At 36.4% G+C, this 25,050-nt stretch overlaps 1 protein-coding gene across 1 annotated transcript; it reads left to right on the top strand.

Moving 5' to 3' along the window:
* The first annotated feature begins 500 nt into the window (after window positions 1-500).
* On the top strand, window positions 501-23,465 carry LOC117569393 (tetraspanin-18). Its single transcript, XM_034250522.2, has 7 exons — window positions 501-779; window positions 1,155-1,245; window positions 17,634-17,748; window positions 18,318-18,416; window positions 21,042-21,170; window positions 22,713-23,072; window positions 23,133-23,465. Exons 3-7 carry the CDS (start codon window positions 17,683-17,685, stop codon window positions 23,280-23,282), a joined length of 804 nt encoding a protein of 267 aa, XP_034106413.1. The 5' UTR covers window positions 501-779; window positions 1,155-1,245; window positions 17,634-17,682; the 3' UTR covers window positions 23,283-23,465.
* Window positions 23,466-25,050: the final 1,585 nt, after the last annotated feature.

Here is a 25,050-nt window from a genome sequence, read left to right as displayed (position 1 = left end):
GAATAATAACGTTTAACAACAATTTCCAACAGTCTGGCAACGCTCTAAACGTGATTTACACCACGACCACTCTTCAAATGCTACACTTAAAAGCGCTTGACCCAGAGCGGCAAGTTCACCACAAAAGCTTTCGCTGACAAGATGTGGCCATGTTGTTATTGTTTGTGGTTGTCATTTGAAGTTACTGTGAAGCTTTCAGCTGGCCCAACCAGCTATTTTTGTGCGTGTGTGTACGTAACGTTCATTATATTTGTGTTTGTGCAGCCGCCCAGTGGCGTTCAGTAGGGGGACGAAATGTATTTAACAATAATATTATTCTAATGCAAACATAGGTTTATCTTGACTGATATTAGTACCTTCATTAGGTTACCCTTATTTATCTTTATATCGCAACCCCTTTTATTCACAGCTTACTACGCCACTGTCCGTGGCTCTTGGAGCTTGGGCTTTTGAGCTGCAGCTCTCCAGCTCTGGCATTGGGACCAACAGTTTCAGTTCGTGTGCACGGGCCAAACAGTCGACACAGTTTTGTGACGTTCTCTCTTCGAATCGAGATCTAAGCCGAAGCAGTTGTTTGAAAGCAAGCGTCGCACTTTGCAGCCGTCATCGTTGTTGTCGTGGTCGGAATTGTTTTTGCGCTGCTTCTGCTACTATTGTTGTTGTCGTCGTCGCAGTTGTCGTAGTCGGTTGTGTGTGTGTTTGTGTGGAATCGCTCAAGCGGGAGTTGGCTGATACAGAGGCTTCTCTTTGCTGCACGGCAGCCTCCAGCATTACATTCGGTGCGTCTCTCCTGGGTGCCTATATAAATATATATGTATCTTTAACTGTGTGCGCCTCTGTGCGTGTGTGCGTGCGATTTTGTGTATAATTTTTTGCGCGCGCTCAATCAAAACAGAGCCCATCTAAAAAAACCAGGGTCAAAAAATACCAACGAAAATCCCTTTTAACGAAAACTCGAAACACAAATTTTGCAATTATTATTCAATTGATTGTTAATCAACAAACTGGCAGCTGGCAAAATTGTTCAGCTTCAATCAACATTTGTATACGAAATGCATGCGAAATCATGAAATGAAAAATTGATGAATACGAAATAATACAAGAGAATTGTTTGCCATAAATAAATGCTCTAAAATTTCCCAAAATCATTGCAGCTTAATCAACGACAAGGCTTCGACGCTTTTTGTACCGTTTTAAATATTAAATAAGCTCGCTCGCTTAGAACGCGTGCCAGAAACTTTACAGGTAAGCTTGACTTTTAGTTTTATGTTTCTGTCAGTCGGTCGTCCGTGTGTGTGCCTCTTGCTCTCTGTGTGTGTGTGTGTGATTGTGGGTGGGGTGTGTTTGTGTGTGAGTGTGTGTGCATACATAAATCAAAAGAGCAGAACAAGGAGAAGAAGAAGCAGTAGAAGCAGAAGCAGAGAGCTGCTGCTACTGTTCTCAGCAGCCACCCACTTGTATGGCGCCCACGCCCTTAGGCTAACCCTCCCAGTTGCCACCCTCTCGCTCATCTGCCATTTACTCTCCCACTCCCACTGGCAATCGCACTTCAGTTACAGCTTCAGTGGTGGATACGCACACGCTTTTGCGTCGTTGTCCTCGTCCTCACTCACTCGCTGATTGCTGCTGCTGTCCAGCAGCAGCTCTGCTCCTTTTTGGTTCCTTTTCTCCTCTTTCTTCTTCGTACGCAGTTCCCTTTTTTGTTGTACCGCTGCAATCGCAGATTCTCTGACATCTTGTGCTACTTTTCATTCGTCATTTACGCGTCATTTCTTTACGGTTATCACGTGTTTCACCTTGTTTTTGAACTCTCCGCTTTGGCTGTCTGTTTGTACTCGCTACAATACAGTGTAAAGGGGTATTATAAGCTGGTGTAACAGGCAATTTCAGCATCAGCAAGTGTTATAAATATATTCAATATACACATCGATAGCAGAAAATATAAGAGATAATAATTCTCTAGCAATTACACTTTTCCCATATCAAGGTTCAAGTGCAGCTGCAATTTGTATTCTCTAAAAATGGCTAGCGGGTATGTCACAGTCGTGCATACTCCCCTGTAGCTTTCTCACTCGTTTCTTTCTAGTCTTCGGCAGGTTCTTTTGGCCTCTGTGCAGTGAAAGGCTCGCAAATACTTCCGCAGCCCATTTGCAGTTGTTTGTTGTTGTCTTGCAATTTCTTATCGTTATTTTTCGCGTTTCTGCCATTCGCTTTTTGATCTTGAAATCATGTGTATGTTCTTGTGCTCGTTCTCTCCCTCTCTCTCTCCCCCTCCATCAGCCTCTTGCTGTTTTACAACCGACCATTCGCTCCCCCTCACTGCAGCTACCTAGCACGCTGTTGTGAACAAGTTTATCATAAAAGCTGCTTGGAAACAGGAAAACCATTAAAGCCAAGCTAAATTGTTTATTGACGGAGCACCAAACACAAAAAAAAGTGAGAATCGAAAATGAATTCTGTTTTTTTTTTTATTTATTTTTTCTTATTCTTTGAATGAGACATTCGTGTTGGTTATTCGCAAGATTTGCAGAATCATTTTTTTGCCCCACTTACAATTAACTTTAGCAAATGGTTATCGACAGCAGTGTTCTGCTTTATATCGATATTCCAAGCCGAGATATAAACACAAGTGCGATTTACTACCTTTTTACGTGCCATAAAAGTCACTTTCAATATTGATAATAATTTCAGTTTTCATATGTCAAACATGTGCATTTGAGGCAAAGCAATAAAGTTGGTTATCAAATCGGTTAGTTCAGTAGATATTCTATTATATCTTTTCATTAATACCATTTCATAACCTAAATAAAAATTTTCTTTTATGCATGGAAATTGTTGTTAAAGTCACGGCTGGTGATGCTGAAACTGAAAACAGTATTCAAATATTCAAATCAAAGTTGAATTATGCAAATGTCTTTTGACTATAAACGTATATTGAATTTAAAATGGTTTTTATGACTTTCTTAGCTAGAAAAATGTTTTTAAAAGCCTAGATTTATTGGTATTTCATGCCCTGCAACTTATGATTAAATCATTCCAATAAAAACAAGTTGAATAAGTCATAAATTTGCATAGCTTGAAAGTAAATTATCTGTAAGATAAGTGAATTCGCAATTTAATCCATATATTCATGATCAGCGATTGATAGAACTTACTTTTATTCCCTTTGATTCTTTTTGTTTAAAAATGCTCTTAAGTTTCAGAGAAATTTAAATTAACTTTTATATATCACAAAATTTCTTAATTGGGATAATTAAAAGATGCCAAATGATTTCAGAACTTAATCTATTTATTCACAAGATGATGGAATAATAGAAACTACTAAAAATTCAATATATTTAAATGAATTCTTATATATAACGATATCTTTTAATGGGGATAATTAAAAGATGCTAAATGATTTCACAATTTATTCCATTTATTCACAAAATCAAGAAACTACTAAAAATCAATTCCTTCGATTTATTTCTTATCATCGATAATTATTATTATTATTTCTTATTATCGATGATCAAGTTTCGTAAAACTTTATTGAACATTGAAATATTACAAAGTACTTTGAGTAGTAAACATATTTTATCATCTATACTTAATCATCTGCATTTAATTGGGCTCATTAATAGTAGTTGAGTTGAGATATCCGCTGACGTTTTGCTATAAATGCAGCTTAAAAATCAACGATAATCAGCAGTGCAATCAAAGTCTTTGGAAGCAATCGTCATACTTAGTAGCAGCAAAGTTTTACCAATAATTGAGTTGCAAAACATCCGACTGCAAATGGCAACATTAAAAGCAAAATGTTGCAAGGAACTCAAAGAACGCATGAAGCATGAAGCCCATGCACAAAACATGTGCAACATAATTCAATTAGTATAGAGAGACGTACATATAAAAGCCCGAAACCAGATAAAAATGAAAGGAAGTCGCAACGAAACCGCCCTTCCTCTCCTTCCCCCCTCTCCAACCAAAAAGGGGCCGATGGGAAACTTGTGATGCGCCCGCAACCGTGAAGTGGGCTATGACACAAGTCGCTGTGAAACACGTTTGTGGTGGCCAAAATAAAATGCAGAAAAAAAGTCGCAAAATTGGCCAAAAAGCATGCTGAAGGCAGCCACATTGGCGACTGGCACTTGACCCACTTTATAAAGAGATATATATGTGAATACTATATGCGTACGTAATTTGATAAACTTCTTTGTTGGATTTGCAACTTTTTGTCAGCCCCAAAAGTTAAACTTGACCGCGGCTCTAAGTTCCGAAATACCGAAATTGAAAGGCTGCAGATACGAAAGATACAAAAGAGTGACCGCGTCGGGGCATTAATAACAACAAATAAAACATATTTAAATGCATACGTGTGTTTACGGATAAATTTATTCCGTCTCAAGGTAAACGAGTCGGTTGCTCTCTCTCAATGGGCAACGCCAAGCGAGTGTATCTATGAATCTGGTATCTGGAGTTGGCATCGGTTGCCATCAGGTTACGGTCACTTGCGTGTTGCGCATTGCATCGCATTGCATATTTTATGGTAATTCGAACTTGTTCAACTCTTTTGGCCAGCTCCTTGGATGATCCATTACACCCACTAAAATGAGAGTCGAAGAAGCAGGCAATTTCTCACAGCCATCTAAAGTTTCACGTGTGTCTCTCACTCTCTGACTCAAATTACAGCCGCCGTCGCTGATTGACTTTGGCCCCAGGTTCACTGCACTGGTCAGTAATTAAAAGAAGCAGCAAAGTTGTGTGTGTAATGCGTGTGTGTTAGCTAACTTCCCTTTGTTAATTGCCACAACACATCAGAGCCACAACATTGACAGCATTTCATTAGAGTTACATTAGATCTCTTTTGCAGCTTTGCTCCCCCCTTTTTGCCTTGGCTAACTAAGTACACATTTTGCCCATTTCCATTTCTGCGGAAATGAAATGCACTGCACAACTGTCTCAGCTTCGCTTTAGCTCTTGATTTGCTGCAATTGTCCAGCTCTGTTATGCCTTGGGGTTCACTTCAGCTGTCCACACAGCACTCTCTGACTCTGACGAGTCTAATCGCCAGTTTTCTCTAGTCCGCTTCGAAGGTACGACGACGAGTTAGTATCTGTATCTGTATCTTTGTGGCTTTTGTGGCAGCTGTGTGTAGAGGGATCCGATGCAATGCGAATCGATTCGATTCGATTGGTTTAGACAAATCCCCAACTGGGCAGTTAAACGTATCATTTGACAGTTCATTTTCTATTGAATTAACTAAATTAACAATTGTAAAGTTGTCGCAGTTGGAAAGTAGACAGGACCGATAATGTCGATTAGATTATCAAGTTTATTTAAAACAGAGTTGACTTAATTAAACATGAAACTAATTTATAAAAAGAGATAGAGATCTGAACTGTAATTCATTATGTGCAATCATTATTTATTTTGTAGAGCTTTTACATAATGAAAACTATAATTTAGGGTACAGTCCTTTTAATGTTACTAAGTTTATTAATTAACAAGTAAGAAAGCAAGTATGCTCGGCTGTGAGTCAACCCATTTTAAATAAAAACAAAAACAATGCGGGTTTCATTTTAAAATATACCTAACCGCAAAATTACTAATAAAAAATAAATATATATCAAAGGCTATATTAAATGTGGTACTATAACCACATTCAAAACATACCATATAGAACAAAATATACCAGATTGTCTGCCTGTTACAATTTTTACTTCAATTTACTTTGTGCAATCATTATTTATTTTGTTGAGCTTTTACTTCACGAAAAGCGTAACTAAAATGTTAGGTACAGCCCTTTCAAACCGGTTGGAATTACCAAGCTCAAAACTAGAAAATAAAAGCAGTAAATGAGAACAGATTAAAGTTTATAATTATTACAAACATATGATATTTCATTAGATCAACTTAAAGTTGATTAGATAGTTGTAACGTATAGTAGAACGAATTCACATCCGAGAATTTTCTAAATTAAGCTAAAAGCTGCTATAAATAAAAGTTGTTTCTTTGCAAATGGAAAGTTGTTTACCTAACTGCACAACTGATAGCTTATCAGGGCTTTCATTTGGTCTTAAGCCAGCTTAGGGCAAAAGAAACTAATCGGAAAAACTAGCTAAAGTTTCGCAAGAGATTATCATTTGTTGGCTTCAGCTACAGCTTCAGCTTCTCGGCACTTCAATGCTCGGCCTCTGGCAATGTTTGATGATGAACTCAAGCTGAACATTTCTTTGGCCCATTTCATAAGGCAGGTGGAAGGTGTACAACTGATGCTCGTCTGCCATCATTTTGCTGTCTAGCTGTTGATTAATGAAGCACAAACTTAACTATTATTAACTAAAGGCAATACTCGTGTACCTTAATCAGGAAGCCGTAAAGCGGATTGTAAAAATATTTACTTTCGCAAGTTATGAAAAATTCCCAACACGCTAAAAATAAAACACAGAAATTTGTTCGATTGCGCAATCGAAAGTGCGTAACTTTTGATTTTGACTCTATGTTATGGTTATTATTATTATTGCGGCTAAAGCCCCCAACTCCAAAACCCACTTGTTGTGGCTTAATTGAGCGCTTAAAACTCCATCTCCAACGTCTCCGACTTGGGAGCGAAAGTGTAAAGTAAAAGAAAGAGTAATTAACTGAGAAGGGAAGGGAAGGGAATCCGTAATGAGCGAACTCTAATCGTTCGGAAGTGTCAATAAAACGCTATAAAGTTATATTATTTATATTTATTTGTGTTTGTGTTTGTGGTGCACAACGCACGATAAACACATCGCATTTGTAATTGAAATCAATTTGAAGAGCGACTTGGATTGAGTCCAAATGATTTCAAGCATGGGCATAAATTTTCATTCGTTTATTTTTTATTCGGTTTTTCGGTTTGTTGAAAATGAAAACAACAAAAGTGAAAGTCCAAATATGCAGCGCAACATGATGACTGCAACAATGCATATTAATTTGTTTTATTTTTCTTGCCGCTGTTGTTGTTTATTCGCTGCTTAAGACAAAGAGAGAGAGATGGAGAGGGGGGAGGAGGCGAGGCTGAGACGTGCTTTGGGGCAATTCAAGAAAGCGATTAACACCCAAAAACCCAAAACCGGCCGCAATGTTTAACATTTCAAACCTAATTGTTTTTTTTTCGAGTGTGTGTTTTATTTGCTCTTTGTTTCTGTTTTTTTTTTTCTTTTTTTAGTTACTTTGGCTACTGCGCATGTGTGGCCCAAGTGCTTTGCTTTGGCGATTTAGCCAAGTTTTCCGTTGCTGCCTTTTGCCAGCTGCATATTTGCACGCTGATGCAATACGGCGACAGTGGCTGCAAAAAGTTGTCTTACAGGTGCCGTTTTGCAGCTGAGTTGAGTTGAGTTGAGTTGTGATATAACGCTATCACAAACTGATTTGATTGCTAGACTTTTGTTAAATTATGCAACACAAAAAGTATTTGTTCTAGGGCTCTCTCACGCAGTCTCTTGCATTATCTTTTATAGCCCCATCAGATCTGGCATTTAAGTTCATTCTCAGAGTCATTCTCTGTCCCCTGTTGCGAGCTTACAGGAAGCTGCCAACTTTAAAGTTATTAGATAAGTTTCCACGCGCTCTGGGCGGCTTTCTCAACCAAAAAAAAAAAAGAAACATGAAAAAAGTGAAGCAGAAAACTCCCACATAAATTTACACACATTTTGAATTTACACTCACCACACACTGAGTGTGAGTGTTGGTGTGTGTGTGTGTGTGTGTGTGCCAACGCCCGGGCAATATTTCATAGTCTTGCAACCAGAGCAACCAGCAGCAACTTCATTCATGCAACTCGACTGAGTGCGTGGTTGAACGCATAACTTTGCCTGTTTAGTTTCAGTTGCAGTTGCAATGCTCTTTTTTTGCTACAATTGCATTTCCCAGGCGGGGGTTCAGCTTTGGCCAACAATGTAATTGGCAACGAAATCGAATCGGATTCTTTAATGGCAACAGATGCACGCAGTTGCAGTTGCAGTTTGCTGTTGCTGTTGCCGTTGCATACAGATTGCAATTTGTGATAATGCTCACATGCGACGGCGGCAAAAGTATTTGAGTATTTGAATTTTTGGTTGAAAAGGAAGTGCCAAAGGTTGCATTATGGTGAATGTGAAAGTTTATGGAAAAAGGAAAAGCCGCAACAAGCCGCAAAGTCGCAAAGTTAAGCGCATTGAACCCGCCCCGTGGGCAACATCAAACAACAACAACACTCTGAAGCAACCGAAAGAAAGTTAAATAATAAGCGAAAATTATAAAACCAACAGCAGCAGCAGCAGCCAGAGGCCTATCCAATTGCAACTGCAACATCTAGTTGCCAGGCAACTGACAGACTGTCACTCAGCGATGTGCGATGTATCTGTGGCTGTATCTGTATCTGTCAGATACACAAGCTTATGCCAGACTTATTTAATTTAGACTGCAGTCGAGAAATGAAATAAAATGTATGTAGAAATTATTGTGTGAATATTTTTATGGCACACAATTTGAGCGTCGCTCAGATTGCTGTTGTTGTTGTTGCTGTTGCCACATGACTCAAAATGTAAATTATCTAAAACGTCGTCGTCGTGTGGGCACCTTGATGAGGGCTTTAGGCGACCTGCTCTCCACTCTCCACTCGAGAGCGCATCTATTTTTCGCCCTCGTCTCTCTCTTTCACTCTTTTTTTGTGTGCGGGGGTCAACCACAAGTTTAATGGAAATTTATTTGCATCTGTTATGAATTGAAGCGACAGCGGGCGTAGTTGCTCCATGTTATTATTACTCCGCTCAGTGTTATTTTTTTTTTGTGGTTTGTTTATGGAAGTTGTCGCTCACGCGGCGTATGCGTAATGCATATGAAAACTCGTCAAAGCATCAGAGTCAGACACAATTGCTGGTAGTTAGTTGACTTTGCCTTAATTGACAGTCTGATCATTGCAGCTGTAAGCTTTAGGCTTCGTTTTAAATCCAATAACGAGTTTTTATTTTGGGGGAGACTCATTTACATAAATTAAATCAAATTACACAGCAGAAGTTTAACTTATTCTCGATAAAAGACAAAGATATCAAATTAAAATTGTTGGCTAATAAAAGACCACAAACAAAAGGCTGCTTGACAACTTGAAATATTCAAGCAAGCGAACGTAATTGTTAAAATTAACTTGCTAAATTCTTTACTTCAAATATCTTAAACACTTTATTGAGCAATTTATCAATGTGCGAGTTTTAAAGGCAAGGCAAATGGGGCTCATTTTCATTGATGAAAAGTGAAAAATGAGGCAACAAAAATCACTTACGAGCTTCGAGATAGACTTACACAAACAGTCGTATCATAATAAGTAAAATAAATGCAAGTATGTCAACTGTTTTTTATGAGCTTATGACAGACAGTTCACATTACTCGCTTAACAGCAGCAACAACAACAACAACCCACAACGAGAACGAGAAACAACAACACCAATGAGACATAACTAGAGCAATGAGTATTAATACTCGTCAACCGAAAAGCAGCTCGAAATTCTGGACAAGTTCTGAAAGTTTCACTTTTCGCTTAACAGCAGCCAACACAAAATAAAATAAATAAAACAGAAAAAGAAAGAGTTTCAATACTGAGCGAGAAATTGTGTAAAGCTGATTGACTACTTTAAAAGAAATTTTTGTAAATATTCAAATGCTCAATTTGTGTGAGTAATTGTACAATATTTCGATTTATACATCAAGCAAAGAAATTGATATTTCTCTTCGCTAAATTTGCCGCAAAATTGGGTCATTGTCTGGGGCGTTCTTGACCAATTTGATGGCTCAAGCAAATTTTTGATGAAGCAAGCTGCTCAATAAACATTTTATTGTTAAAACTTTACTACTACGAGTGCTCCAGTTCGAAGCGCACTAGATTACAAATTGTTTACGAACTTGTGCTATATGATACATATTTTTATGTTTGCTAACTAATGAAGATGAAATTGTTCGAGTAGATGCTCAAAGATGTGGCATAAGCAAGCTCGCTGAAAACATTCTGTTCTAAGCTTTACAAAATCTATTAAATTCCTCAACAATATTGGTAAGAAATTTATTGAGCATTGCATCCAGTAAATCAAATAAAAACACGGTGAAATTTGGCAGTTTGTGATTTAATAAACAATCTCTTACTGTTCCCTCAAATATATTGATACAACAAATTAATTTAATATTATATTTTACTTAAAACTATGTACATTTCAAGGTGAAATATTTCAATAGCAAACCGCCGCAAATATTTTGTAAAAAGCTGTAATAAATCTATTAAATTTCTCTCCCTAATTTGCCTTAAATTAATTCAATAAATTACCTACAACGAAATCTCTTAAAGTAAATGCTTTGAAATATGGCATAAGAAAGTATTTTGTTCTAAGTTTTAATAAATCTATTAAATGCGCCAACAATAATTGTCTCAAATTAATAGAAAATACTATGGAAATTATGTGATAAAATTTAAGAGTAAATGTACAAAGATGATGTCTATCAAAGTAAAAGCAAATCCGCAGGGAATATTCTGCTCTAAGCTTTAATAAAGCTATTAAATTTCTCTCTTAAAATTAATTAATTAAATATTTTACTCATTAATTCGATTAAAAACTTTTTATATTACGCAATGAAATATCTTTTAATAGATGCTTTGAAATATGGCATATGAAAGTAATTTCTTCTACGCTTTAATCAATCTATTAAATTGGCCAACAATATTTGCAGCAAATTAATTGAATATTTTACTCACTAATTCAATTGAATTGATGAAATTTTTCGAACAAAGCGGAAACAAAGCCACAAAAATTAAGCTGTGTTAAGCTTTAATAAAGCTATTAAAATTACTTGACAAAATTGGCAGAAAATTATTTCAATATTTTGATAAATAATTCAATTGTAAACGATGCAAATTACATAATCAAATTTCTATGAGTAAATGCACAAAAATATATCACAATTTGTCTACCAAAATAAAAACAAAGCCAATAAAAATATACCGTGCTAAGCTTTAAAAAATCAGCAAAAACTCCCTCACACTTGCAGCAAATTAATTCAATATTTTAACAACTAATTCACTTGAAAACTATGCAAATTACACTCTGCTTCCCTAAGGCATCATTTATTACGTATACGCAATAGCTGCAAGTGCGCCTTTGCATACGATTTGTTTGATGTTTAAATTAAGGTCTTAAATTCATATGTATTATGTGTATATTACGAGTGTGTTATCAAAAGCGCACAAAATGGATTTTATTGCATAAAAATCATAAAACAACTCGGCCAAAAATATCGCACAACATTGCTAAATAGCCTGACATGTGTCTTTATAGTCGTCGTCTGGCTAACTAGTTGGCAACTTGCCTGTCTGTCTGTCGGGTCTGCTCTCGTAACATGGTCGGGGCGTTGGCGTCTACGCTTTTTTGGCACACACCACATGGCACATGGCACGGTCCACAGCACACAGCTCCAACTCCGACTCCAACTCTAACTCCAAGTGCTGTGTGCGTTGTCAGTGTCAGGTGTTAAATTGGCCTGCCTTCAAATAGCGCGCACAACAGATTTTCGTGACAAACGGCAAACATTTGGCGAGCATCGACCATTGACCTAAAAAAAAAACACCAAGAAGAAAAAGACAAACAAAGGCGTCCCCTTGAGCGGAGCAGACTCGTGCCATAGCCCCCGGCTACAACTGCAGACAGAGAGACAGATTCAACTCCATCCAATTATGTCAATTAACACAGCTCCAAATGTTGTATAAGACTACACGAAAATAAACTACAACTACAATTTGTCGTCGAGTTGAAGTTGAATGACATGCCGAAAAATATAACAAGTAAATTAAACATTTATATATTTATGAACAATCCCGGCTTTAAAGCTAATTGTATTGGAGCTTACTCAGTGTCATCCTTTTTGGGTTTGAAAATATATGCAAATTGTCTGCACCCTCAAAAAAAAAAACAAATATGATTTTATGCAAATAAGTTAACGAGGCTCAAAAACACAAAACTTCATTTTGGCTACGTTCAGTCTTTTTGCAACGTGTTTTGTATTTGCATTAATTAAGCCAACAAGTTATAAATATATATTTTTGCGTGGCAACTTTAACTTGGGATGACGGTGACTGGGATTACAACAAAATTGTTTTTGCCCCGTATTAAATGAGTTTAATACCAGTTTGATAGGTTTTTGGGGTTCGTTCGGTATTTAATTAAGGAAACTCTGTTGCAAAAGCGTCTGTCAAGACAAAAGGTTTGAACTTTGCCATAATGACAAATATGTTGAAAGACTCGTAAAAGGCTGTCGATAAAATGACAGATATACATTTTTTTCGTCAACTTTATGAAGATTTAGAAGATATGCGACAAAAGGTTTTGCTGCTGATGAGTTTTGATTAAACTTGCGTTGCTCAAAAATTGTTACAGCAAATTATGCAGCCTCACGTTCAGGCTTTGGTACTTTGGATTGAAATGGAGCCGAGGCTAAAGTTCTGCAACTGATTACCATGAACAAGTTGTATACTTCCACTTCTTCTTCCCTCCCCGAACCAGCATAAAACATTTCTCTTGGGAAATTGCATATCAAATTCACATTGCTTCTGCTGCCATACTTATTTTCTTTTTGCTCAGCTTCTGACAGCCTCCTTTCCCAGGCAATGGAAATCTCCACTCTGCCTTTGCCCCGTTTTATGAGCAATTCATATGTAGATTACCAGCCACCCACCTGCATTTAACTGCAAAACTTAGGGAGTAATTAGACTAGATGTGAGTGTGTTTCTCTGTGCTCTGTGGGAATGCCACAAACCCTGCTGACCTAATTAAGGCTCATTACTAACTAAATCATTTAATTGCCAGAGCCACAAATAAAACAGAGACAGCTTTGAGATGTCTTTCTCACGCTGCAGATGAAGACGGTAGACAGAAGCGGAGCGAGTAAGCACTTTTAGTTTCGAGCATGATATTTTATTATTATTGCCATTTACTAGTTTTCATCAGCTGCTGCTTTTAACCACAACCACATACACACACACATACACAAGCAATAAATTAGAGTTTTCGAAAATAGAAAGCATTGGCAGCAAATACAATTTCTAAATTCTTGGCAAGGCAAAATGAACGTGACAACTGCGCTGAGGTTTGCAGTTACTTAGTTGCTCAGTTCTTCAATGCTTCAGTTGTGTGTGGTTCAATGCTTAGGGACACAGAAATATGTGGCACACCAAAGTGCACGCTTAGGGAGCAAGCAAGTAAGAAAGCTACAGTAGAGTATGCTTGACTGTAAGATACCCGCTATCCGTTCTCAATAAAAGGGAAGCAATGCGGTATTATTCATAAAATTTACCGAACTACTATACCGAAAATATACTATAATATATATGTATATATATTTGGAGATATATTTGGTACATCAATACAGTATTTATTTATAAACATACCGTATAATGCAAAATATACGAACAATTTTAAAATATACCACAAAATTAAAAATGTACTAAATTCTAAAAATATATCGAAAAATAGTAAAATATACTGTTTTTTATATCAATATAGTATTACATTCAACATATACCGTAGCGAGCAAAATATACCAAAAAATACTAAGATGTGGTGAAAGTTATATGTATTGATATATATTAGGACTACAATATCAATACCATAAAGTGCAAAAATACTTAAATGTAGTCAAGGCTCTACGTGGTTTATCGATTTAGTCCCATATTCAAAATATACTTTAGATTGCCAAATAATCCAGATTGTTAAACAACTCAACTAAGACCCAACTGCAGTAGAGATGACAATTTCTGCCTGTTCGTCATTTCAGTGCCACAATTTTAGAATACCCCTCTAACCTATAGGTAGTGGGTATAAAAATGGAAAAAACGAAACGAACGAAAAGAAATCATTTATGACCAAAAGTGTCAAAGGGAAGCAACTTGCACAAGATTTTATGGCACACTCTTTGTGAATAAGTTGCGGCAAAGTTGCAGCAGCGTTTTTTTTTTTTGCCTATGTGCTTGTCTCTCAACTTTTGCCTTTTAATTAATACAAGTTACGACTTTCTTTAACCTATTTCCAAACGTGGCAGCTAACTAAATTAACTCTCGCAAAGACTTTTGTTTTGAGATTTCTGGTCTTAATCTCAACTACGCTCGCATTTCCTTTTGCCGCATCATCATTGTCATTGAAGTTGGTAATCACTACGCCGGATCCGTCAAAAAATATGCATTGTATGCGATACAACGCGGCAACAACTTTCTATGGTTCAAAACAAAAAAAAATCAGCATTTAATTGCGCAAAAATAATCATACTATAAACAAATGCCGCAGAGTCGAGGCCCCACATGTCATCAATTTGCAATTGCCTGTTTTTTTGCTGTATATTTAATTATAGACAATGCGATTTAATCGAATGCAGTTATTGCCACTGCATACGAGTTTCAAGTATGAGTTAAATATGTATCTTGCAGACAGTTATCTCAAACTAACTGCGTTGAAAATGTGCAAAAAATGTGCCTTAATTATGCTCCCCAATTAAAACTGTGTACCATTTGATATTTGAGTTTGTCAGATACATATCTATCGCACACAGCCACACACAAAGTATCTTTATACGCCGCATCAATTTAACTAAAACTGAAGTTTGAGTTTGAGTTTGAATTGTGCTGATGCTGGCTTTTTGACTCGGCTAGGGAAATGTGCTAATATTTTCCGAGTGCCACTCGAAAGCTAATTAGAAGATGTATCTATGAGTGGCGCTGTCTGCCATGTGTGTGTGCGTCTATCTATGATATCTATATGTGTGTGTATCTATGGTAATGATAAGTTTTGCATTTCATATGGAGGCAGATGTGAGCGGCTTAATGGTCGGCGGCCCTTTTGTGGGCTTCTGGGTGGCTTATTAATGCGCTGCACTAATTAAAGCCCAGCTAAAAGCAAATTAGATATAAATTAATATATTTTAATATACAAACATTTATTTATTCATTTGTTGGGACACAAATTGAATTTAGAACTTTACAAATACAAAACATAATTGAGGCCTTTATCTGTTGGGGTTTCATTGTCAAACATCAATCACAGCAAAGTCATCTCTCAGGCACATTACGCAAATTCATAAATTGTTAACAACAACACAAAAATGGAGACAAGTTTGAAGCCCGAACGTCAACGAAGCTTATCACTCAGACCCAGAATAGAACACAGTGCTGAACAATGCAAAAAGCAATTAAAATTTTGCTGTTTTTAGCTTTCATTTTCCATTTTTTGCCTAGGCAGAAAATTGCTTAAACTGTGCGGGCGTCTCTGGCTCAACATTGTGTGGCATGTGGCATGGAATGTGTATGTGTCTCTGTGTGTGTTTGTGTATGTAGCATAAACCTTTAAGTATTTTGCATTCAAGTGCCTCCTGCATTTGCTTTTGACTGGGATTACAGATTTTTCAGAGTGTACACATTTTGGCCAAAGCTGAAGTACTCACAGCATTATCAAGCATGGCAAAAAGAGTGAAGCAAAAAGCAAAGCAGGCAACAGCAAGGAAAGAGATGCCTTGCTTTTAGCCAGCAAAAGTTGGCCTGGAAAATGTTTGCCACTCGCGACTTGGCAACAACTGAACCAACAACAACAACCACAACAACAACAACAACAAGAGCAACATCAGCCTCTCTGCCTCAGCTGCCAACTGTTCTACTTTTCCAACATCTATAGCTCGTGACATTGTTTGAGTTTTTTGTGTGTGCGTATACATAACGCATACACAGAGAGAGAGAGAGACACTCTCGAAGTTTATGCCATGGAAACTTCATGAAAAGGTGTTGAGACGGTTATGTCATTAAATTTAATTAGATAAACTGCGACTCAACTAGCTACTCGTAGTTTAATGCCAAACAAAATTATAACTAATAATAAGCTTATTTGTTGAAGTTGTTTTGAACCGTAGCTAAAAATTAAATTACTCAGCTGTATTGCAGAAATTTGCATATAAATAAAAACTCTTTTTTCATTTTGTAGAAATTTGATAATAACATATAAAAAGTTCTAAGCTGTAGCTAAAAATAAAACCACTTTGTTATATTGAAGAAATTTGAATATAATAAGCAATGGCTAAAAATAAAATCACTTTGTTTTATTGCAATTTCGAATATGCATATTTGATGAGTGATAAATCGTGCCAGTGAAACATACAAATCGTTGTCATTACTTTCATGGCATAAACTTTTGTGGCACATATGACGCTAAGAACCAAAACATGTTTGTAAGAAGTACAGTGCAGCTATCAATAAGAATAATGACTTATAGATGCCCTGCAAAACGCTTGAATGCACAATTACATGAATAAATTGTGTAAGAATTGAATAAGTTTGCTGCATTCTATATATACTATACATATATTTAGCTGCCCCTCTATCTTTCTCTCTCACTCTCGCTTCACTTGCTTCTAAAACTTGTTCGACATGCCACTCATATGCCCCGCCTTACCCCCTTTTCGGTGTAGGGTATACAAACAAACTTCTTCTGATGAATGTAGCTGAAAAGAAAAGTGCCCCAAGAGCCAGTGAGATGACAGAAAGAGACAGCTAGAGACAGAGAAAGAAAGGAGGAACGGAGTAAAACCAGAACTGTGCTTAATGAGAAAGTTCATTTGGTGTGTCGCTGACAGAGAGCTTTAAACTGAGATTAAGTGAATGAAATTAAAGCATGCAACTTAATTCGTTAGAACTTCAAAGACCAATTACCGTAAGAACTACAAAATAGTATAACTGCTAAGTAATTATGTTTGTCATTTGGTATTTTATAAAATAAGCCATGAATTACAGTAAAATGTGAAAAAAGAAGAGCTGCTTGAAATTCTGCAGCTTCTGCAAATAATGAGAGCTTTCAAATTGAGTAGTTTTTTGAAGACTATATTCTTTAAATTAATATATACTCTTTCATTTATGATAATTGATTAAAATATTTACCATTGTATACTATATATTTTTTTGATTTTTTTTTGTAATACACGAAAAAGTTGAAAATAAGAAAATATGCTTGATGCAGCTTTGGAATTGGTTAGAGCTTTCAAGCTTTTGATTTCCTAAAATTGGGTATACTTTTTTTATTGAGTAAAATATATTTTCAATTTTTATGATATTTTATTATTACAAAAAAATGTGAATAAAGAAAAGATTTGAGGCTTTTAAGTAGCTTAATTTCATATGAAATACTAAGCTTAAATTATCTATGCTCTTTCTTCTAATAGCGTAATTTCTTAGTGTATTTCTCGGCCGTCATGTCAAGTGTATTTTTCGGGTTTCCTGTTTAACGCAGCCACTAATTTTTTACGCTTGCTTCACATGTTAATTTATTAGGCACGGACACGTACCACATTTCCAGTTGATATGTAACAACTGAAGTCGGCTTGTACATGTGTAAATCACTCCCTCCCCATCACTCCTCTCCCATCTCTTTCTCTCTAGATAGTCATGTTCTTCTGCGTATTTTGAGCATTTCGTGACACTTTCTTTTGCTCCACAATTTGTGGGCACTTTGATATAATGAAGACTGGCTTTTAATTAAATTAGAAATTCTATTGTATTTACTTTTTTTGTTTATTTTGTAGTCGTGCTAAAATTGTTAACTAAATGGCATTTCTTTGTCTTTTGCTCTTTCTCTTTGCAGCTCTACGCAGATCTTCAAAAACAGCCGCAAAATTTCCAAAACATCGAAAATGGTCTTTGATTGCGGCGTCTGGTGTGCAAAGTATTTGCTTTGCATATTAAATTTCATATTTTTTGTAAGTATTAACCAATGCAATCAACAAGCTGAGAGCTTGACAAATGTTTTTAAACAAGCAACATAAAAAAAGTTGAATAAACATTTTCCCAGGCAAAATGCAAACTTTATTAGCTGTTGCAGCAGTTGTTCAAAAGTTGTTTCTTTTGCTGTTTGATTCGCGTTTTGCGTTTTGCTTTTTTATTGTTTTTCTCCCAGTTTTGTTAAATTGCATTACAAATTGTAAATTGAACTCTCGTATGCTGCGGGTAGGTGCGGCTTTGCCCAGCTCAACGCTACCCGGCTCAACGCAGCTCAGCTCGTCGGCTGCAGTCAATCAAGCAAATCTCTGCGCATGCGCAGTTTTTCTCCATTTACGTTTTGACGTCGGTTCATTGACTTTGTTGTCGTCGTCGATGTTGTTGTTTTTATCGTCATAATCATCAACATCAAATGCAATCAACAACTGAGGCGCAGGCAACATAAACATAATCATGTTTTGTGCTTTGGTTTTGCATGTTCAAACTATGAGTAAACTAACATAGAGGGTTTTTCACTTATGTTATGGTTTTTGCTTTGGCTCTTTTGCAGGTGCTAGGCACAATTATATTCGGCGTTGGACTATGGCTGGCAGTGGACAAGCACTCGCTGATTGCTCTGCTCAAGCTGGTCGAGAGCGAGCGCATTGAGGTAAGTGCCCATATCGAACTCCTCCTCCTCCACCGAACTCCAACTCTACCTCCACCCAACTCCTCAATCATCGTCCACCTCACGCATCATTTTCCACGGTGAAAGTGTGGAAAACTAACCCCAAAAACATAAACATAAAGGAAAATAGTTCCAATCAAAACATTCAAAATGCACCTGTAAAAGCCACCCTCAAAATGTGGCCTAACTGTTTCTATTACTTGTTACATTTCGTATTCCCCGAACAACATCACGTGCACAGAGTGCACAGTAATTGTTGACATTGCCCCCCAAATGGAATGAAATTGTGTAGTAGGAGAATTGGTAATTAAAGTGCCACCAATCTATCATTAAAAACACAACAAAAAGAGCACTAAGTATACAGATAGAATAAACATGTGTAACACTCTGCCAATAAAAAGATAAATGCATAATTATAAATCTAGAAAAAACATTGAGTTTGATAGAATTTTTTTGACACAACCTAGAATGAAATTTGAACTCAGGAAAAAAACAATCATTGTAATAAAACAAACAGTTTAATATATTTTTCCAAAACACAAGCTAGAAATAATTTATTAATAAAAATAAAAGAATTCATTCATTCTATTTTAAAATTAGAGCTTCAGACTTTCTATCGCACAATTTAAAACAATTTATAATTACAAAATAAAATAACAATTCAATAATTAAAATAGAATGATATATACATTATATGTATTTATATGGGCAAAAAAAAAACATAAACACTAACAATTATAAGAACAAGTAAGAAAGCTACAGTCGAGTGTACTCGACTGTGAGATACCCGCTACCCATTTTGAATAAAAGAAACATATTTTGCGGTATTTTCTCAAAATATACCGAATATACTGCAAAAATACTAAAAATATACCAAATGGTATATTTGGTATATCGACATAGTACCGCATTCAAAATATACCATAGACGGCACAATATACCAGATTGTCAGCCAAAGCAACTAAGACCCCTAGTAAGTAGGCGTTTTTGCCCATACAAAAGTATTTCTTTAATAACTTCGACAATTTTTATCTGATCGCAACCAAATATCAGGAATCATAACTACTATAGTAATTATTGTATATACCAAAATTCGCAACTCTAGCTTTAAAATTACGCTTGTTATTCGATTTTTTTGATTTGCGGGGGCGGAAGTGGGCGTGGCAAAAATTTGAAACAAACTTGATAACAAATGCTGTCGAAAAAAAATTATAGCTCTATCTCTTATAGTCTCTGAGATCCAGTGTTTCATACGGACAGACGGACAGACACACAGACGGACAGACGGACATGGCTAGATCGTCTCGGCTGCTGACGCTGATCAAGAATATATATACTTTATAGGGTCGGAGATGCCTCCTTCTACCTGTTAGATACATTTCCTGCCGGCACAAAGTTATAATACCCTTCTACCCTATGGGTAGCGGGTATAATAAGTAAAGGGTATTCTTATCATATAGTTCTGGGTTGTTGCTATACTTAGAGCTAAGATTGATTTTAGAAACCTTTTCTGTTTTACGATATCAGTTTGATAGAAATATCTATTGCGCACTTTAATAAAATAAATTAATACAATTAAATAATTCAAATAGAAAGATAAATATTTGCATTTCAATAAGCAAATTTAATTAGAATTGTTCTTTAGAGCGCAGTTTTATGACAGTTCGTATCAGATACAAAAAAAAAGAGTTAGAAACTAATGAATTATTTACAAATAAATAATATGCAATCGACATGCATCCCGGCAGACTTTGGCATGTGAATAAATAATGCTTTAAAATTGCACACATGATAAAATATTGAAAAGCAACAGGAAGAGATGGAAAATCGAATGAGGTCATGATCCAATTGCCAATTGTCAATTGCATCTCCATAATTTATCAACGAAAATTCTAATTCATTTAAAGAGTAGAGAATGTAATGAAAATATGCGGGCATTCCTCGACTGCATGTCAAACAAATCATCGGGGCAAATTCCATTGCATTTGCATGTCAAGCGACAACTACGAAAAATTTAAATAACGTCCTTTAACGCAGCTGTCCAATAGACTGTCTGTCTGTCTCACTGTATATCTGCCCTCGTCATTAGAGAGAAATACAAATGAAAGAACAGGAAAGTGCATGTCCACATTGCACTACGAATAATTGCAGAGTGCACAGGCAAAAGCTAATTGACAAAACTTTTTCAACTTGCAACTTGCGTGTGTAGGTGGCAAGGTTTTTTTTTTGGTCAATGAACTTGTTGCAGTCAAGAGCAGACAACTTTCTGGCTGCCTCATCACATTTCATTTCATTTAATTTCCTTTTCTTTTTTTGAGTTGAGTTGAGTTGTACTCTTGAGATACCCACGCATATCGCGTACTTCAAATTTCTCATAGTTTGTCATATATTTTTGTGATTGTGTCAATTAAGAGATTTCATTTCATTTCATGCCATCACTTAATTACTCGACAGCTCTTTTGCGAAAGTTTTTCGGTCAGTTTTTGTTTTTTGGTCCAAAGGTTAATTACGCATACGCAGCGTATACACTTTGCATTTACATAAATTCCATCAATTTCTCAGTGCTCAACATCTACATACATATATTCTTTTTTCCCCTTCTTCTAGCACTTTACACAGCCTCAGGTCATAGAGCAACTGGCCTACGCTCTGCTCGTCATCGGAGCCGTCATGTTCTTTATGAGTCTCTTGGGCTACTTGGGCGCCATGCGTGAATCTCGCTGTCTGCTCTCCACGGTAAGTGCAAGATACAATTATGATAACATAGAAACAACAAAAAGCACAACTTACATTGACTGTTGTCCAATAACAATTACGAACGAAGGTTGCATCATCCGACAAAAATGTAATTGCAACAACTTTCAATGACGACGCTGCGGGAGACGATCACAACCGAGACGATCATTGCCGTTGACTATTGTTTGCATATTTACGATAAACACTTTTTGGACTTTTCATTTGACTTTGACTTTTAGCTTGGAAAAATTGTCGACATACACCTTGGGGTGTAAAGTGAAAGTTGTGGGTACAAAATTTTTGGGCCTTTTTTTGTACATTTTTCATGCGGCATTTTCCATGAAACTGAAACGTGTTTCAACACTTTATCAACGTGTTGTCGTGAGGGTCTCGTCTCGTCTTACGTCTATCGTCGCTTGTCGCTGACAAGCCCTTCACTTTCTGGCCTGTACTTGATCTTCTTTGTGTGCTTCGCATGATAATTTCACCTGCTTCAAGGTGCGCGCACGCGTCTCCGTCTTTGTTATTTATTGGTGGCAAGGCCCAACCTTAAAAGAAATTTTCTATGATTGAACAGCGGTCAGTTGCAATTAATAAAGAGTATTTAACACACTCGTAAAATACGCTTTGGGCTTGGCCACACAATTTAATTGCAACGCTAAACAGGTGCATACAAGAGTTATTCAGCTTGTTGTCAACTCACTTTTTTGCCCTTCGGGGGCGGAATTTTAGTTCAAAAATCTGTATGCACAAATTGAGCACAATTTGCAGTAAAGTATAGTAAATAAAGCAAGGGCATTTTTAGCCATGGCTCAAGGTTCGCACACATAACATAACTGTGTGTTAGCATTGGCATATTTAAGCGTTCAGTAAATCGTACTTTCAAATTGACAAACATTTAATAGTTATCATAGATGGGTCAGGGTTGCACAAATAAGCGTTTATATTGTATTTTATTTATGGCTAAAAGGCTTGCGCTTGCTGAATCAGGAAGCAATTAATTTCGTACATTGCATGGTAAATCCATTATGCTGCTGCTCTACCAAGACCACACAATTTGCGTGTATCTGACAGATACATTAGCCAGCCTAACGCCCAACGAACAGAGGAAGAGGGGAAAGGGGAGGTAGGCAACTAAAATGCTGCGAGGCGTGACATGGAACTTTATCAGGGCAAAAGCATCGCTGCGAGAGAATGAATAAATGTATACCACAAGAGCTTATAAAACATGCAAGCAGCATTTCAAATTGACCTTCAGCATTTGAGATTGGCAGCCTGCAGCACCACATACTAACTGTACAATGCGTGTGTGTGTGCCTGTGTGTGTGTGTGTGAGCCAAACTCACCACTTGGCTAAACGCATGCTGCATGCACATTTGGCTCAGGGTCAAACGCATAGATTTTTATGTAATGCTCACGCTCACGTTTCTGTCGCTTGTAACTAGCCAAAATTGGGTCAACTGCAAAACGGGGCGTATGCGCAATTTTAGAGACTACACACGTTGACTGCATTCTTATTGTCTCTCTGTCTCTTCTCTGCAGTATGGCACATTCCTCATCTTGCTGCTGGTCGCCGAGATTGTTGCCGGCGGTTTGGCTGCGTTCTACAAGGAACAGGTGCGCAACGAGAGCAAAAAATTCTTGCAGACCACGATTACCAGCTACACGGTGGGCGAAAATCAGGATGCCACCTCGTTGATGTGGAACCAGCTGATGGGCAACTTTGGTTGCTGCGGCATCACTGATTACAATGATTTTGACAACTCGCAGGCGTGGAAGAATACAAAGGGCAATCGCACCATTCCCGATGCCTGTTGCATCTTGAAGGATGTGGCCAAGTTGGTGCCACGCGACGAGGACTGCACGACCAATCCCAGCGAAAGCAACAGCTTCTACAAGAAGGCAAGTCTTTATCAATCATTCACAAAGTATATATCATTCATTTTCTATCGTTATTTACAGGGCTGCTATGAGGTGTTCACCGAGTGGTTGATTCGACAGCGCGAACTCATTATTGGCGTCATTGTGACTGGCATTGTGCATTTGGTTCTCGTCATTCTTGCGTTTGCGTTGTGCAAAGCCTTTGCCAAATATGACGATATGCGTCTGTAAATTGCTCGGTACAAGTTTTTCTAGAGGACATGCTAATTTATAATAGGCAAAACAATGTTACAGTGAAGCTCCCCCAAAAAAACATAACAAACAAAATAAGAACTTAACGAACTACCGAACCCTACCGAACATTTGAGATCTGCTCAAGCAAAAGGAAACTGCATTTCTCGCATGACAACAAAATAGCAAACAAAAAGAATACATACAGCAAGCACATTAGAAACAGTTCTACTCTAATCTCATAAAAAAACAGATAATAATGGAAAATACTGCAGAAAATATTTAATCACACAATGAAGATGAAAATGAAAATGTTGCTCAAAATTGCCGCCAGAAAAGACAAAATTAAGGAAAACAAATACATCAACAACAACAAACAGCATCATGAAGAAGAAAGCAAGCAAAAGTTTTTAATGGAAAATGCTACGCATATTTATTTGTGAAATGAAGAAAATCTGTTTTGATAGCAGTTTTTAGTTCTTAAGTAGTATTCTACTATATATACAAGCATACTTATATAGTATATACACATACCACATAACATAACATACATACATACATACATTCATAATACGAGTAATTTACGATTAACTCACATTTTGTAGTCTTACTCATTTCGTTTCACTTTATCGAATCGAGAAATTCCACTCAAATACATCACAAGATAAAAGAAAAGGAATAACGAAATCAATTTAAATTTTGAAATTTATAGTTAAGCTATAAAACGTTGTAACGGCAAATTAGAAAAGATACGCAAGTTTTGAATTATTGAAAGTGTGTACTATGTGTACTAGTTCGTAAGTCTTCTACGTTTAAGTTGTAATTTTAGTTGTTTTTGCTATTGCTATATTCAAGTTTTTAACTACGTATTGAGAGAGGACGCGTCGTGAATCGAATCGAATCGTGAAACGAGCATCGTGTTTATCCTTTTTGTTAAAAATGAATGTTGTACATTTTTTGAATTCTATATATATGTATGTGTATGCAGATTTACAAATACATACATCGTATACATATATACATATTAATATAAATATCTATTATTAATGCATATTATAAACACGTACTCGTATGTCTGTAGTTTACTTAATGTACTTTTGAAGCAAACTAAAAACCCCCAAAAAACATAATTAAATAAAAAAGAACGAAAACAAGAATCCCCATAAAAACATAAATAAAAACAAAAGCATTAAAAGCATAAACAAAACACAAAACGAAATTTAAAATGTACATTTCTGAACGTGAATGAAAAATAAAAACATTAATAAATAAAAACCACACAAAATATTTTATTATTTGGAAAAAGGGCTGTTATTCATTTTTCAGATAAGATTCTAGGTAATTTGAAAGTCAACATCGATAGCTAAAAAGGGGCTAATTTTGAGCTTGAATACCAGGCGAACAGAAATTAGCAACAAGCTGAAAATTCAAATTGAGCTACATAGAGAGAGTGAGCGAGTTTGACTGAAAGCTTATTCTCTTGAGCTACTGATAAGATGCAATGAGTGAATATTTGAGCGCAAATTGAGAATTTCAAGCCTGCTGTATTTGCTGCTCGCCTGGTATTTCTAGTTGCTTTGTCAGCATCCTAGATTTATTTTTCATAGCTTCATCAATCCCATTCATTGAAAGATCAAAGTTTATTGGAAAAGTTGCACATTTTATTCTTAAAATCAAATCCTTACAGTCTAACATAGAGTCATCATTACAATGCAGCGTTACAAATCTCGCGGACATTAGTCATACATATATATTTTGTTCTTCTTTT

Source organism: Drosophila albomicans, chromosome 3 (assembly GCF_009650485.2).
Source record: "Drosophila albomicans strain 15112-1751.03 chromosome 3, ASM965048v2, whole genome shotgun sequence".
Lineage (NCBI taxonomy): Eukaryota > Metazoa > Arthropoda > Insecta > Diptera > Drosophilidae > Drosophila > Drosophila albomicans.
The sequence above is the reverse complement of the archived record's forward strand: the minus strand, read 5'-3'. Positions and strand labels throughout refer to the sequence as shown.

Excerpts from the sequence above, each read along its gene's own strand:
- LOC117569393 (XM_034250522.2), top strand. The coding sequence starts at position 17,683 with ATGGTCTTTGATTGCGGCGTCTGGTGTGCAAAGTATTTGCTTTGCATA. Across the intron at positions 17,749-18,317 it reads TATTAAATTTCATATTTTTT|GTGCTAGGCACAATTATATT; the intron begins GTAAGTATTAAC and ends GCTCTTTTGCAG. Across the intron at positions 18,417-21,041 it reads TCGAGAGCGAGCGCATTGAG|CACTTTACACAGCCTCAGGT; the intron begins GTAAGTGCCCAT and ends CCCTTCTTCTAG.